Raw genomic sequence first — 17,288 nt, 5'->3', positions numbered from 1 at the left:
AAATGCCTCACTGCACTAATATAAGTGAAAATGGGATTTGCCCCTTGTTTCACATCCACTTCAAAATTTTATGGATCCTTCCTTAAAACTCAGAATAAAATTTTGTCTGTTAACGCTTCACTGGAATCTACTTCTGTTAAATTTCTAAAGGAGGCACCGCACTTTTAAGTGTGTCCTGTAGCCTTACATCCCATAGGCTGCTACAATGCTTAAACATCGAGGTAATACTTGTAATTTTCTAATGTTTGAAACTATGCATTCTCTCTAAGAGAATATATCCTCAAGTGTTATGTGATTTCAGGGGAGTTTGGTTAAGAGTTGTGCCAGAGTTACTCGCTACATGAAACAAGAACTGGATTAAAATTGCCAATGATGGTTAAAGTAGCATTATAACCCCCTTAAACTGGCAAGTGAGCTACCTACTTTAGAATTTTCCATTGAGTAACATAAAGTGTAAATTTTTCCATTAGGAACCAAAATTTGTATCTTGTTCTTGTCATTTATCAATGAATGACAAAAACATGTTTAGAATATGTAAAATAAAAAAAATAAGCCTCAAAATTGAAATGTAAACCGTTTAAGCCCTTATTACTTTATACATAAAAACTGAATCTCTTTCTTTGGAGGGTGGTTTCAGCTACGCACAATGGCCTTAAAGGATAGAAATGGATATCCTATCTTTATTGTCATTGCACAAGTACAACGATGCTCTAAAATATTATAAATAAGAAATACAATAACAATTGAATATATGAACAACAGTATAAGAGTGTCCAGCAGTAGTAAATGGTGCAACAGCTTAGATGTGCAATGAAGGCAGCACAGTATAGGATGCAGATGTGGAGTCATTTAAAGTGCAGGGTGCAAATGGAAAGTCCTGGAAACGGTGTAGATGCAGGTTTGAACATGACATCCAGATAGTATCCCAGAAAGAAAGAGATAAAGCCTGTATGTAATTGTAAAGATTATTTGGTGGCAGTGTGCGATATGTGTGCGTATGTATCTGAAGTCACTTGTGGCAAAACCAAGATTAACAGTATCATCTGCAAACTTCACAATGTGCCTGTTTTACTGCTGGCTTCCACAGTTATTTATATAAATGATTGAAATGGGCAACCCTGAGGAAAACCTGTGAAACAGGGGCAAAAATCCATTCACTCAGACTCTCTTTGTTCATTCAGATTTAGGTTAAAATTATTTAATAATGTTATTAAAGCTGGATAAAATGTGTTTTCCTTTATAGATGTTTTGAAATGTCTGGGTTTGATAAAGTGGATAAGCAGAGGTGTTAACATCGTCATCAAATTCTAAACCTGACTAAGTGCCAAAATGCACATGCTCTAATTGGGCCGCTTTGACCAGCCTCTTAAATTACTTTATAAAAGAAGGAAATCATGGTCATGGTCTAACCACATTGAAGATGTTGGGTGTTCCTGTCTTTGGTGCACAACATTTTATTTTTTCTGAAAGGTGGGAACTCTCTTCTGTTTTAAAGACCAGTTGAACATGGCAGAACTCGACTGCTCTGCACAAGTTTCAAGCTATTTTTCAAAAGGTTTAACTGGGTCTCTTGACATTTGCTTGAGGGTTAACAGCGTTTTAATGCTGCTGGTGTCAACGCGTTCAGTTTATTATCATGTTGGTGATTATGTGTTGCTTTGATTCTGAGAACGTGTTTTGATTTTGTGTCAGTTACACCAACGGAGGGATCAGTCCAAAAAGGGATGGGACGCATTTGGCCTTGGATCATCCATCTTATTTTATGCTTTAGGAAAGAGATTAAACTAAGATATCATTAAAGCTACAGTTGCAATTGGTGTATTCTGACACACTTTCTGGTATTTTATTTGATTTTATATAAAGAACACATGTTGTTTAGCGTGCTTTGCTTCTGGCAGTTTAAAACTACTATTTACTGCTGACAGCAGCCATAACATGTTTTCATGAACTTGGCAAATTACTGAATTTGTTCTCTGTCCCACAAAGTTAAGTAAAGGCACAATTCACTGGACATTGGGGACCTTCTTTCCATGAAGACATTGCAGAGTGTCTGTCATCCGTGTGAAATCTCCATCACTTTAAATGTTGCTGTTATATGTGATGGCATAGCAGTTAAAGTATTACTGTTGTTTTCATTCTTTCCCTGTGTTTTATTGTGAAATGTGTTATTTTATACAACAGCAGATCTGAATGTTTCTTATAGCAAACTGCTGCAGTATGTCATACAATATATTTCTCTCTTCTTTTTGTTTTTTTCCCACCACAGGCTTGCACTGGAATTGACAACATCGCAGAGGCAATCACTCTGTTAGAGCTTAATAACTGGGACTTAGTGGTAAGTTCATTATCTGCTGGCTTTGGGCTTTACTTTTGGTCATGCAGGCTTAGTTCGCCTAGAGTACAAATTCAAGAGGGCAGTTAACTTCCACTAGCACACCCTGTGTGTCATTTTGTAATGGCCAAATCCTTCATTTTATCGAGTGTTTTTTTGTGAAGCAGACCACACTCGACTGGAAGGTCACCCTTATCCCGACAGCTGTGAGAGAGAATGTGTCCTGAGTAAAGTGAATGTTGCGCTGAGAGACACTGAAAATGAATATGTGCTGCCAGGTTTGTATTAATTCATGATGAGTCCCTTACCACGGAGTGTGTATTGGAAGGGGTCAGTCTAAATTTAGACTGATGCTGGCAGGAGTTCAAAGCAGGCAGAGCAGCAGGACAGACGGGGAGGACTGTAAATCTGATGGCTTGCAGCTCCTCTGCAGTAGGTGTTAGTTTTTGTAAAAACAAATCTGCTTGTGGGTGTGTGCATGCATAATTTGGGTTCTTAAGCAGAGCAGAAAATGTTTAACCTGTCCAGTCTGGATGCAGCTCGTTTTGTGATTAATTTAATTAGGAGACGGCAATCTAAAGAAATGATGCCTTCATTAATTATGGCATTTGCTGTGTGAAATACCACCACTGCTGTGATCCTTTGAAGATGAATATCTTGTTTCATAAAAGCAGAGAGGGGTTTTATTTGAGGTTGGCCAGATTTAGAAAAAAACAAAACAAAGTTAAAAAACATCAAGAACTTCTCCGAGCACTCCTGTATTATGTTCCACGTCTCCACTGCCCATCTTTATGGTCAGTATGCTCTGCTGCAGTCATACTGTTGCCACAACATATAATCAGGAACGTTTCCATTTCAGTCCTTACACACACAATACCTGCATCATGCTCCTCAGTTTGTCCAAATATCTTGATCTTTTTACAGACTCTTTGTAGCTCAACAGTGGGTGCAGGTCGACTTTTGTTACCCCAAATTTATATCTGAGCATCAGTATTTTCTGTTACCTGTACCGGAACCTATTTGACTTGTCATAGATGGAAATGCACTGGTTATTAATAACGGTATCAAATTGCTCCGTTCTATTAAAGTGTCCCCCTAAACCAGGCCAGTGACACTGAGAGCCAGAATGCACTATACCAGGACCTGAGACTGAACCAACCATTATTCATTTTGTTGTTTAAACTGTTCTGACATGTCAAAATGTCTTCCATGTAGAAGGGCCTGTCCTCGCTTTAATTTTTTTTTTACATATACCGTACCATTGCACATTGATTATCAATACAAGCAGACTCGGAGAGGAGAAACCAAAGACCACGGAAGTGAGCTAAGAAACGTGGATAGTCGTACCATTAAACAAACAAAAGCCAGGGACAACTAAAAGTTGAATTTTCAGTTCTTCGTCAAAGACTCATATTCAGAACTGCATTGGACGATATTTAGTCCTGATAACTTCCACCACATTTTTTGGCGGTCTACCAGCAAGGAATGTGCAGCATTTGGTAAACTGCAGGGGCAGACATCAGTGCTTCAGATAAGACCTAAAGATAATGACTTGATGCTGCATTAGAGGTCCCGACTTAAGATGTGTAATCGTTCATTTCACCGAATCTTAACATTGCGTGAACATTTCCTCAACAAGCGCGGCAGAAATCATTATCTTGTTAAAAGTGTTCATCCAATATGTGTCTGTCTGAACACTTAGTTTGGTCAGTTTTAATGCAAGACCCTTACATGTGCTTTTTGCCTTAACATTTCTTCTTCATTCAACGCAAAAAGAAAAGTAGATATGATTATATCAGCACGTACCCACTAACTTTGGTTTGCTTGTGTTGCAGTGTAGAACTTAGTGAATGTTCGAGAGAAATCCAATCAATTGTCCATTCAAACAAAGGCTCACTGCAGCGCTGACACTGGTTATATTTGTCCTTTCAGTTTTCTTTGTTCTGGTGGTTCACCCTCCTTGAATATGCTAACTCACTTTTTGACTGGGTTATTTTTTTAGCCAGCACTTATCACACACACTTTTTGTCAACCTGACAAATTTGTTTTTTGTTCAAACAATTACCAATTTAACCACCCAAAATAAAACAATTATCTTTTGCCTGATCACATGTGGACTGGTTTGTTGGCCTAACCAGTCATGTTAGCAGCTAACCAGTAGATACATTTGAGTGCTTTTATGAAAAAGGCCAATTTCATAATTATGACGTTGTGGTGGCGCAATGTTGATTTAAGTAATTAAATTAATTTTGAAGTTATAATTTCAGGGATTTTAGATTATTTCTTCTTTCAAATGTTGGAATCCTGTTAATAGTGATATCAGTGACGGGTCAAAATGTACTTTTTTTTTAAAGAGTGCCTTTTGAATTTTCTGACTATATATATATATATATATATATATATATATTTGTGTGTGTATGTACAATATTTTACAAACAGTGAAGGTATTACAGAAACACAACAATGGCATAAGATTGTATTGTAGAATTTACTTCTGTTTTCATTGCAGGCAGCCATCAATGGAGTGATACCACAGGAGAATGGGATCTTACAAAGGTAATCACCATGTTGCCACACATTTAATGTAAATCAAAGAAAATGTATCAACTGACTTTGCAACACTGACTGATGCCTTTTATACTTGATATGACTTTTTAATGCACTGTTGTATTTTTGTCACAATAGAGCAGGGGTCTCCAACCTTTTTCCTCAGAGCTCTGGTTGGAGAACTCGTTGGAGACCCCTATACGAGAGTGAACATATAAAAGAGCATTAGAGAATGCCAAGCAAGTATGAAAAGCTGGTTGTGGGTATGAATTGTACATCAGCGAGGAATATGGAGCTGTGACACCAATGTGTGCAACTTTCTAAAAAGTATAGGAGAGGTTAAACCAAGATCTGAATGTATTACAGGGATCTCGCGGTTCAGGGAATATTAGGGAATTTTTAGAACTCTTTTAAAACCAAGGAAAATCAGGTGATTTGATGATTCTTTTGGGCCAAGTCATGGAATATCAGTGAATTTGGTTTGCATGTTTAAATTTCAGTTGCCGTTTATAAAAAAATATTATATTTTCCATGTAATTAAAAACAAAATCGCACTATTTCATGTGTTTTCCATTTTGCGCAAGTAGGTTTGCCCCCTTTCTGTTTGTCAACAAGGGGCAAGCACTTCTGTAAAGATATGCCTCTTCTTGTACCTGCTTAGGAAGTCAAACATGCCAGGAAAATGCGAATTTCAAGTACTTTGGCTACAAAATGATAACTTCAAAAACTGGGTGACTGAGCCCTTCTCAGACAGAAAGAAGCATGCTCACTTCTTGCCATTCTCATTTAAAATACAGTGTTTGCACGTGACAAGTTTTTTGCAGTGTGTGTCAGTGTGCATAGGCCTAGTTGTGTGTGATCATAATTGTGCATTAGCAGCAGTGATGTAAAGTTTTGAAAGTTTGAAAATTGATGGGAATAAAATAATATGTCTGTTTTTGGTCTGCTCAGCACAGTGGCAGCCTGTTTTTTCTGGTCATTACCGGTCACTCAATTTCAGCTATTCAGTCAGTGAAAGTCAGGGAATTTGACATTTCACTTCGAGTGGGAGCCCTGATATTGGCAGGAAACTCTTCATCCCACTGATGACCAGGCCACGTGAACTTACAGTTTACACCACTTGAAGTATGCAGAACTGATGAGATTACTTTTTTGTATATCTCCTATCTCTTTGATTAAATAACATTTAGATGGTAAATCTTAAAAGAATTGTTGCTTAGTAGATGTATATCCATATACATACTGTACATATCCAGCAAGTAACCCTGACACTGAAGCTACTGAGATGGAGGGTATTGCTCCTGCTATGGTTTCTATTCTGCTGTTTAATAGAGCAATGATATAAAAGACTGCAACTGCAAGAAACCTTTCTGCCAAGAATGGAGTTGTACACAGTTTCTGAGTAGAAAAGGTTTCTTGAAGAGGCTTTGTGCCCTTCACTATCCTTCAACGGTTAGTTGACACTCATGAATGCAATGAGCTTATCTAAACCCACTCAAACTGGAGACGTTCTGTTTAACCGTTTTATTTTGTGTACACTCTTGTGTGCATGTGTGCGCATGCATGCATGTGCAGTGGTGTCGTTCAGGCCTTTGGGCCATGAGAATATTGCTGGTCTTTCTTGAGGACCCACATCGCTATGAATGGAGGCTGGCTGGCAGTGTGACCAGCAGCCAGCACATTTACTAAGTGGCTGGCATTGGTATGAGTAGGCTGGCGTTGCCCAGTAAACAGACTGTGACGTGACCTGAGCTTGGGCCAGTTGGAGAGTCCGCCAGCACTCCTGTCTAAAATGCATTTCCCTCCTCCCTCGTCTCCTCTTTACAAAGCAGTTTAAACATTCTGAGATGATTGTCTTGTAGGTGAGAGCATAAAAAATGATTGATAAAAATCTTCTGTTGAACTCAGTTTCTGTTCCAGACACTTTTTCCATGGGTGAAGGCTGCAACAGTTTTGGCTGCTTTAGGCCACCTCACGGAGTGAGCGGGAGAAGAGCGCCATGTAGATGTTGGAAAGTGTGAAACTGCACCCAAACAGCAACAATAAACACTTTAACGGACGTTAGTGTTACTGTGCCAAGTTTGGGTGAAAGTGCACTCCGGATCTTTTTTTACTCGGCCTTGAGAGCTCGTGCAATACACTATTTCTTTTTCAGACTTTCACGAAAAGTAACAATCATTTTGGCGAGATCACTCACAGTTTTTTCTTAGCTGTTTTGGAGTAAAAACATCCTGCTCCTTCATTTGTCTCATTTCTACATCATCTTCTATAATATATTTGGGCGCCCGATGTGAGGACCTAACCTTTGTAAGCCCCACTCACTACTCTACTCTTCAAATTCTAATTTGAGGAAAAAGCAAATCTTTCTATAACTACTGGTTGGCTAAAGTTGGTCACTCGCTAAAGTGTCTGTTTAAGGAGGCTGGTTATAATATGCTACCATATTAATTTAATTAATTCATTTCCCCCTCTCACTTGTTTGTGGCCGTCGACGTATCGTTTGCCTGAGGACGGTGACCTCACTCACGTTGTGGGCCAAATGAAATGGAGCCTTTGTTTAAAAGCCTGTGTGTGTGACACTGTTCTTGCAAGACAGTTGCTGCTTGCAGGGAACAAAGAGCACACTTTCATATGCTGAAATAGCAGCAAAGAAAAAAGTATGTGAGAGAGTCAGTAGATATTGTCAGAGAGAATGGGACAGAAAGCCACTTGCCAATAATTCTTTCTTGGATTTGTTTCTAATAGCATCTTTCATGTTTTGACTGTTTTTTTCCAGCTGGCCATTTCTTTCTGTCCTTCATGAACTTTGATAAAACTATCCTTAAATTATCAAATGAAGTCTCTGCAATCAGTCCATCACACCATCAGTAACCTCGTCACCTGTTTGCAGTAACTTTTCCAGCGAGGCGAGCCAGGCGAGCATGTACGGACCTCCAAGCCACTCAGAAGCAGCTGATACAGCAGTAGGAGAAACAGTCCCTCCCCCCTCCTCTTCATCTTCATCCTCTTCTCCTGCATCGTCCTCTACTTCAGCTTTTTGCCCCATGAACACTTCCTCCCGACACATTGTAGAGCGTCAGCCCCGGATGCTCAACTTCAGGGTGGAGTACCGGCAACGCTCGGTCGAGCTCGTACTCGAGGAGGGCAGCTCAGTGGGTGAGCACCGCACATACACTGATGTACATATGATAGGTACACACAGCACACAGTTTTTATTACTGCTTTTTTGTACACGAAAGGTGCAAAGTAAAAAAAAAAATTCTTCACTGGTTGTCTTTGTGTGATTCAACTCACAGGAGAAATCAAACAGATCCTTGAGACAGAACTCGGTGTGCCAGTGTCCAAAATGCAGCTGAAGGGATGGAAGAGCGGAGATGTGTCTGACAGTGTAAGTTTCTTTTCACTAACACACAAGTTAAAAATAAAACTCAGATATAAGCTAAGCTCTGTTGTTCTTGTTCAACGTTTTTTTCAGTTTTGAAACATTTGAAAGTCACATCCATTTAATTTCTGCAACAATTTCTTTTTAAAGCACACTGCAGAACTTGTCACCACAACAGTACAAACATTAGTCTTACTTCAGTACAACTATCTTATGTTTCTAAAAACTATATTTCCAATTATTTCCTAGTCGTGTAAAGTAAGACCCTTAAAATATTTATTGGGAGATGCCGCAGTGGGACACACTTCCTGCATGGTGTGTGTGTCGCAGAATGTTTTGATTGTCATTTAGAGAATAGGCGTCTCCTCTATTTTTCAGGAATGATGTGTGCACTTCCCTAACGGGAAAAAAATCTGTAATCCCATGTATAATGGTATATAAAATAGGCTCTATTTACGTTTGCTAATAATTTAACAGGTGAAGTGCTGCTCCCCGTTTTTATCACCTTCTCTTATTGTGTCGGTTTCTGAATGAGGGTAAACAGTGCTTACAGCGGTTACAACAGATCACTTGGACTTCAACCTCAAACATTCAACTACTGATTGCAAGAAACTCAGTGTAGAAAGACAGGGCTGGCAGTAACAGCATCACAGCAGGCATGCTGGAAGTGTGCACACACACGCGTGCGTGCAAGCAAGCAAGCTGCAACCGTACAGCGAGGTAGAAGTCACACACACACACCATGCAGGCAGTGTGTCCCAGGCCTTAGAGATGGACAGGTATGCATTCAGACATGTTGAGCACAAATTCCCTGATTGTCAATACAGCTGTAACTCCTTTTCATTATTATCAGACCCATTATAAAGTTGCATGATTGTGTATCTGTGCGTGTATGTGTGCAATCAGACGGTGCTGAGAAGTTTACATCTGCCCAAGAACAACAGCCTGTATGTCCTGACCCCAGACATTGCCCCCACTGCCAGCACCAGCAATAACAGGTAAACCACTCTCCAACACTTCTTTTCATGTGTAATCTCATGATAAATCTTCTACTTTCTTCCATCCTGGTGCACATACACCATGCAATACTATGGGTAGTGGCATGAGTGTAATACCTTACAGCAAACACCAGGTGGCGGTCTGTGTCCACTTAAAACAAAGATGCACTCGGAATCCAGCCAGCAAATACCATTGTCATTGGTTTATTAGGAGCCATTTGACCCGCTGGAGAAAATTCATTTTCTCTCATCCATTGTGACATTTTGAGAGGAACGTCTGCTGCCGCAATCTCTGTGTAAATAGTAATTCCCTTCTCTCCATTCTTTGTATTTTTCAGCCTGATATTGTTGCTTGCCGTTGTCCGTTTTACATCTCGCGCTTAAGAAGCAATGTTTATGATATCCGCACTTCATATCTATTATTTATACCTTTTTTTTCTTTGTCAAATTACAGCCATCTGCTACATTAATGCTAACACCCACTGACAATAGATATTCGCAGCAAGAGCTCGATAAAGTCAGTGTTCTCCATCCAGAGGTTGCTTCGGTCGTCTCTGTAAATGCGTGGCAGTATTAGCAACCTTTCCCTCTGAAATGTCAGACAGCTCGGCGTAAAGTCATTGCAGTAAGACAATCATAGGAGACAGCTGAACATCTGATTGTCCTTTCATCAGTATTAGGTAATCATCACCCAAATAAATAATATATCCTTTCATTCCACCTGCTTATTGTAGGATGACCAAGATACATTTTTATTTAATTTTGAGGGACATTTCACCTGTAAAAATCATACTTGACTGAGTGAAAGATATTTTATTTGGGTTTATGTTTATTAGAATTCATTTCTTGCAATTATTGTATGATTGGAGAGCCTGAGTTCGTTGCGTTTTTTTGTCATTGTATCTGTGCTTTGCAGACATTTCTCGGCAAAATGAGGGTGATGATGATGTACAGTGCCACTCCTGTGATTGTTAAAGAAATGACTCATATTTTTAGAAGCCTGTCTGAGGACGTTGTCTTGGAGTGTTAAATAACCTAACGAATTAATGGAAAAATAAACAGTTTTTTATTCTAATTATCAAGCAGGCTGTTGAAGGATCTGCCCTTAAATATTTTTTTATGCCGTTTACCTGAATAAAAGATAACAACAAAAGGCTGAGTACACACCAAAGCAGAGCATTAACATTATCAATGATTAAATTTAAGACATCGGGGTCCTTTTTTAAATTTATTTTTTAAGAAAAGAGCATCTATAAGTAGTTAGCAGGTGAATGTTAAATAAATTAAAAAAAAGTACAATCCTCTTCTGCTGTTAATAAATACAGTAAGTACACCTGGGGACACGTTTGGTATTACATTCTTTGAGACATTTTTACTGCGTCTCTGTGAAGTCTTTAAATTGACCATTTTATCAAAAAGAAAAGCAGATTGGATTCTTTTCACGAATTCCACCCGTATTCCTCACAGATTCATGTCCTTTATTATTATTTTTTTGGTGTTACGTACAGCGGCCCTTGTTTGTTGACATTGGATTCAAAATAAAAAATCTCCCCCCAAACAAGCATCCACATGTCAGCAGAACACTTGTAGAAGAAGTCATTTGGCAGTTTGCCGCTCTGCCTGCTAGTTAGGCTAAGTGGTAGTTATATTGTGTTGGCAGCTAATGGCCCTCATCTCCCCAGTCTTCCCTCCCTTGCTCTCTCCTCTCTGTCTCTTCTCATCTTCTCACTCACTAACTGCTGTGTCTTTTTTAGCAGCACCGTTGCCATTTCACCATGTGTTATCGATATCATTTTGGGTGTCGGGAGCTCATTATTCTGTGTCAGCTATTTTGGTGGCGGACAGTTGGGGCTGAGAGGAGTGGGTGGGCTTCTGTGTGTATTCACATGCATTTGTGTGTGTGCGTGCGTGTGCGCGCTGTGACCCTGCTGTCATACTGGGAGAGGATAAGTGACAGATCACAGAATATGAGACCAAACAAGCTGTTCGCTTGTAGTAAAAATAAACTGTGGTCACACCATATATTCACAGTGTGCGCAATTGGCTTGCGGTGTCTGCAAATTTGTTGCTATAGACTGAACTCGGCGTCAATAAAGGCCTCGGCTTAAGGTTTTCAAGCAGGGAAGCACACATTATCAAATCTATACCAAATGTGTTATGATGAAGTGAGTTATCTGATCTGGTATCATTGCTACAGGGTGTTTTCTACCATTATAAGGTTTAGGTGCAGCACCGAAGGGGTTTTTGGGCGCCACCATAGCAAAATACATATGAATTTGTTGTAAAAAAACAAAAACAAAAAAACATTTTGACACATAATTTGTCTGAAAGCTTTTTTGGTGATGTTTATTTATTACTTGAACTAGCTTTTACACATTTTTGGAAAATTTTGCACAGATATGGTAATAATTATGTTAAATTTTTTTTATAAAACTGCATGTTTTTTATGAAAAAAAACCAACAACCTACAAATGTTCTTGGAGGAAGGCCCCTAAGCCTCCAGTGAAGTACACGCACCTAAGTCTTCCACAAATTTAGGGAAAACACTGTATCATCTAACCTGGAACCAAAAATTTATCACAATTGAAGGTGTCTACTGTTACTTCATTAAACTGTAGCAACTTCCTTTCACAGTATTTTAGCATTTCCTTCCTCAAACTAAAATCTACTTCACACATTTTCTTTCTATAACAGGAAATAACTAAACAACGTCCGCTTTGTTATTTTGGTGACTCGGCTCTTAATATATGAAAAACTTGACGATGCAATATTGGCTATACAGTTGAAGACATTGAGGGTATCACCAGAAGACATGCTGTGGTGATCTATCTCACCACAGCCACAGATAGTGTTTTATTCACTTTAACAAGTAAAGCACACTGCGGCGCTGCACAGGTTCACATTAGTTAATGTACTTTGTTTCATACCTTCACCAGTAAAACCTGAATCTTCACTTCTAACGTGACTATCGTCATCTAATTAACTAAAATAAATCCAAACGCAACAGAAAATCTAATTAGTAACATTTAATAAAACTATGTGTCTCATTTTCCTCTAAGTTGTTTGTTTGTCTCAACTTGGATGGCTGTTGCACACTCTAAAGCCATTTTCAAACACGCATCCGGCAACAATGTTTGCTTCAAATATCCGCACACTCAGTCGCCTCTTTATTAAGTGTACTTGTACAATCTCACACAATTCGGTGCGACAGCTCTGCCATAAATTCTACCTTTTTGTGAAGTTTATCATGTTGTTTTTGTCGGCATTGTGTAAATTTAAGTTTATTATTCAAGTCAAATTTTCTTTTTCTGCTTTATGTTCAGTATAAAAAAGGTTTAACATCGGCCAACTTGTATACCAATAGACACTGTCTGTGATAGGCTAATATCGGCCAATCATAATATCTAAAAGCTTAAATTGCTATTTCTCAATACAATTTGTGTTGCAGCTTATAATGCTGTTGTCCAACAATTTAACCACTGTTATCAGGTGAAGTGGTGATCTTAGATTATATATTGTACATGAGGTTATTGAAACTATCGCTATCTCTTAAAGTATATTTGCCAGTTGGTAGTTGTAGTCTGAAAAGACAGTTATCCACCCAAATGTAATTTCACATTTCTTATTTGCTTCAAATTGTAGCTGAGTTAAAATGCAAATGTCCCATAAATGGTAATATCCCTGGCAATTACTTTGTAGAGCTTGGCTCATGCAGTACACACACCTAAACCAACCCGACTGATTAAATAGTGCTGCACTGTCATTATGATCCCGCTGAGCAAACTCCTCTTGGTTGTCTTGTTTGATTAGAAATAAATCTTGAGGATTTGGGAGATTTCCTTTTGAGCACCAATCCATCTCAGGTAGTTATTTAGTTAGTGATGTGATGTGCAGTTAGCACTGCAGCGTTAAAGCCTGGTCTGAGGAAGGCTTTTTTTTTTTTTTTCTGTGGCCATGTTGATGACTGCCTGTGAATACAAGAGGGTGTTGAGGAGGAGCTAATCTCTTGCATAAATGATGAAGGCCTGATGAATATTTCAATGGAGCCTGTTTCCTTTCTTGTTTATTCTCTGCTCCTGCTCCCAGCAAGAATGTTTGCCAAAGAGAGGTTATTTTAATTTGAACTCTGGAAGAAGTCTGAAATTGCAAAAATGATTCATTAGGATTTGTGTGTTTTTATCGGGGCCTCCTGTCCGCGAGGAAAAACACCTCTCCATGTGTGTGTCGGCTATCCAGTAGCAGACACACACATGGTTTAAGGCGACAGCTAGCTGGTTAGCTAAAGCAGCCCTGATGGGAAGGATCCAGCCGTTAGCATGCTAATTAACTTTGGGACAAGATGGCAGACCAAAACAGAGCAGAGCCTGAATGGTTTCGTATTTTTCTGCTTTGTTGTGGATGCAAAATGTGGAGGAGGTAAGAAGACCTTGTGTGTGCTTCGTGACCTCCTCTGTGCGTATTGGAGGCGAGATCAGTCGGCATGTGCTCTGCTGGTCCGTTTGTTTTCAAGAGTTTGTTGAAACATACATTATGGCAGTCAGTACATGTCAGGTTTGTGTGTGTGTGCGCGCGTGTGTGTGCGCGTGTGTGTGTGTGTGTGTGTGTGTGTGTCTCTGTGTCTCTGTGTCTGGCATTGCTAGTTTAATAAGGTCTAAAGTCTGCTCTGTGCCGCGGGGACTCGCAGCTTAGGCGATGGGCTTACCTCAGAATGAAACCAATCTGTTTAGCCTGCTCTTCTCCCCCTGCAAAACGCTCCATTTTTGCTGCCCATAAAGTTAAATGACATTTTCCTCCCGGCACCCTTATGCCATGTCAAGTGCCTCCGGAGATGTTGCAGGCCGACCTAGATGTCACCGTGTGTGTGTGTTGAGTGAGAGAGAGACCTCTGAAGGCAGAAGCAAACACGGAGACATCCACATTTCAACCCTGTGGTGCTGGAGGGGCCCGCTTCGATCAGAAGACAGCAGCTTTGAAAACATCCGTGGTGAAAGCAGTCCAGACAAAGGGATATTAGACTTGAAACATGGTTGTTCTGTTTATATATGAAGCAGCAGGCCTCTGTAGACAGATGGGACATGACAAGGAAATTACTCATTATGAGTGGCAGTTTTTTCCCCTCTGAATGCATTTGATATTTTAAGTAGCTATATTTGTTCTATAGAGCACAATTAGTGATCTGAGTTTTCAAAGTAAATCTTGAACAGATCGCCACCCACGCACACACCAAATGGCTCGTGGGCCTGCCATAAATGACTGATAAGATGTTCCTTCTTTGCTTGGAAGGACAGAGTAACACTTCCACTCAGTTTACCCTCTATCTCTGCCTATTTAGGAGTCTCGCCGCCTGCCAGCAGCAGCTCGGGACTGTGTCCAAACATAATCGTGATATTAGCTAGATCCTTATTTATGTGTCCCTACCCCTTCCTTTTCTCTTCTCTCTCTCTCTCTCTCTCTCTCTCTCTCTCTCGCTCACACACACACATGCACACATCCCTCTCATCCTTCTGCTCAGCCCCATTACATATGCATCCATCTTTCCCACTCCACACATTTCCAATCTTCTCCAGTTAGCTACAACAAACATTACATTTACATATTGATTTCGTAGTTTTAGTCAATGTAAATATGCTGTCATTACAGTAAATTTGAGCTTCTGTTAACATAAGCTCGTCCAGATCTGCGCAGATTAAGGGTGTGATTGCATAATTAATGTGTGCGCTACATATTAATTCCCTCATCCCTCTCTTTCTCTCAACTCTTCCTCCTCTCCTTGGGTTCTGAGCCCCGATTAAGTGCCTGTTTCGGCCTCTAAGCCTCCCATTGCTATTCAGCCTCACAGACGCAGCGTTTGCTCAAAACGCTACTTAACCTCACAGCTTATTGTAAATGAAGCTTCCAAAAGTTCCCCCACCTCCTCTTTTCTAATGCTGCGTCCCTGACACCGCTCTAAGTCACTGAGCGAGCTACTGGTGTCAGTCCGGGAACAACATCTCAGAGCAGTGCTTACCTGTAAACACCTTCTCTCTCTCTTTTTATACTCATGATCATTTATCATGCTTTAACGAGAGAAAAAAAAACCCACAAAATATTGCCATTTTAACAGATTATGACAGATTATGAACTTTACTGGTAAAGTTCATAATCGCTTGGTTTTATTTAACAGACCTCCTTTAAAATGTCTTCATTTTTGTTTTGTCAGTGTATTTATCACTTCGCTACGCTGTGTTAATACTGCTCATTTTGAAGAACATTTCTTAATGCTGCAGTGGATGCAGATGGAGATAATTGAAGTGTAGTTTAGGATCAATACATACCTTATGACCTGCCTGCAGCAAGATCAACAGGTACCTGGCTCTGTTTACAGTAATCCAGGCTACATGCATGTTAGAAAAACAAAACTAGCTATTAGGTCACAATTGTGGCAATTTTACAAGAATTTGTTTGTGCATATGTACAATGTGAGTACTGGGCCCCTCTACAACACAGCAGAGAGGTGATTTCAAAACAGAACAAGGCAAGCTAAAAATTTTGCTTTTAAAGCCTCTTCAGTTTTGTTGTTAAAAAGGTGCTGAAGGCTCTCCTGGGTTTGTTTCTTAATAGCCTCCAGGTTTGTTAGCAATAAGGCAGATTGATGGACTCCATGCTGTTACTGTGGCAGCCCGCTGTGCTGAACATGGCTCTGGCCAGGCTTGTTAAGACACAACCAGTAAAGTGGGTGACTGGCCCCCTGAGGAGGCACCCTCCTCCCCGTGGGTGCGCAGGCTACCACTCGTTGACAAGTTCCAGCTCGCCCTTTACTTGACTTAGTCACTGTTAGTGATAATGTTTGTTTTTCTTTGCCCCCTTTTATTCTGCCTCTTGCATTAATATTCTGTGTGACCTCTTGTATTTGTGCCCTCTCCGCATCAATCTGTGTGTTTGTCCTTTGCAGTGTTCATCCCCGTGTCTTATTGTTGTAATTTGTCCCCTCTCATTTAGTGCTCTCCAAGAGTCGTTAAACCAGAACTTCCTGCTGGTCATTAGCCATCGTGAGGCTCAGAGGGACTACAGCCTCAACTTCCCCGGCTCCAGAACCATACAGGAGGTATGACGCCACCGTAGCATGTAAACACACCACTCCGGACACCAGAACCTCACGTTTCATGCACCGACCCACAGACTCCCGCATACATATTATTATTATTATTATTATTATTATTGTACCTGATTCCTGCTTCCCATAACACAGCTTTCATTCCATTTGCCAAACATCGCTAGTCTATCTCAGCCATCGATTCATTATTCATCACAAATGATCACATTTCAGAGCACATAATTACTCTCACAGCTGCGGTTTGGTACAACCCCCTCTATCTCTCCCCAGTTCCCCTACGCTGCGTCTTTCTCCCTCTCTCTCAGCAGTCTAGGAGCCAGTTTAAATGGCTGAACAGTGTTTGATCTAGGCATGCGGGAGCAATGGAAAGAGTCCATTCATCGTCTTCGTCTTAAACTAAATAGTAGCTTTGGCAGCCTATGAAATATTTATAGTTACTCATCCTGGACCCGATGTGAAGGCAGTGCAACTCTTTTATCCATCGGTTATTATTATCACAGCTGCCAATGGAATTTAAGGAGCATGAAAATATTAAGTGTGGGCTTGCTTGCCTATGTAGATGAGTAAGCGTGTGGGTGAATGTTTCAAATCAGAGCTTGCCTACACATAAATACATGCATTATATGTATGTATAGTATGCCGTAGACTGTCTTGCTCTAACCCCCCGTGCAGAGGGAGACCTGAGCAGGCGTCATTTATTATTCAGGGCGTGTAGCCTGCTGTCACAGGTGAGAGGAAATACTCTCCCCAAAGAAGGGCCACTTTTAATCATACCTCACTGGTAAAATGTTATAATTTAGAATGAGTACAGCAGCTTTGAAATCTGTATCTGTGGCTTTAGTTTTTTTGGACTTTTGGTTTTTCAGTTTTTCATGATCCCTGTGTTTTACATCCAGACCAATTGTTTACTCTCGAGCAACAGTAAAAGGTGTTCTT

General features: G+C 40.1%; 1 protein-coding gene across 1 annotated transcript in view; it reads left to right on the top strand.

The window, feature by feature from the left end:
- The window catches only part of faf1 (Fas (TNFRSF6) associated factor 1), a 62,035-nt gene that overhangs the window by 1,691 nt on the left and 43,056 nt on the right, over positions 1-17,288 (top strand). The window contains exons 2-7 of the mRNA XM_069150441.1: positions 2,267-2,335; positions 4,842-4,888; positions 7,770-8,035; positions 8,176-8,267; positions 9,168-9,259; positions 16,238-16,343. Of these exons, the coding sequence (XP_069006542.1) occupies positions 2,267-2,335; positions 4,842-4,888; positions 7,770-8,035; positions 8,176-8,267; positions 9,168-9,259; positions 16,238-16,343 (672 nt within the window). The remainder of the gene's footprint in view (positions 1-2,266; positions 2,336-4,841; positions 4,889-7,769; positions 8,036-8,175; positions 8,268-9,167; positions 9,260-16,237; positions 16,344-17,288) is intronic.

This window comes from Embiotoca jacksoni, unplaced genomic scaffold, assembly GCF_022577435.1.
Source record: "Embiotoca jacksoni isolate LCO1_2020_lvr unplaced genomic scaffold, fEmbJac1.0.p SCAF_16, whole genome shotgun sequence".
NCBI classification, from domain to species: Eukaryota; Metazoa; Chordata; class Actinopteri; family Embiotocidae; genus Embiotoca; species Embiotoca jacksoni.
The sequence above is the reverse complement of the archived record's forward strand: the minus strand, read 5'-3'. Positions and strand labels throughout refer to the sequence as shown.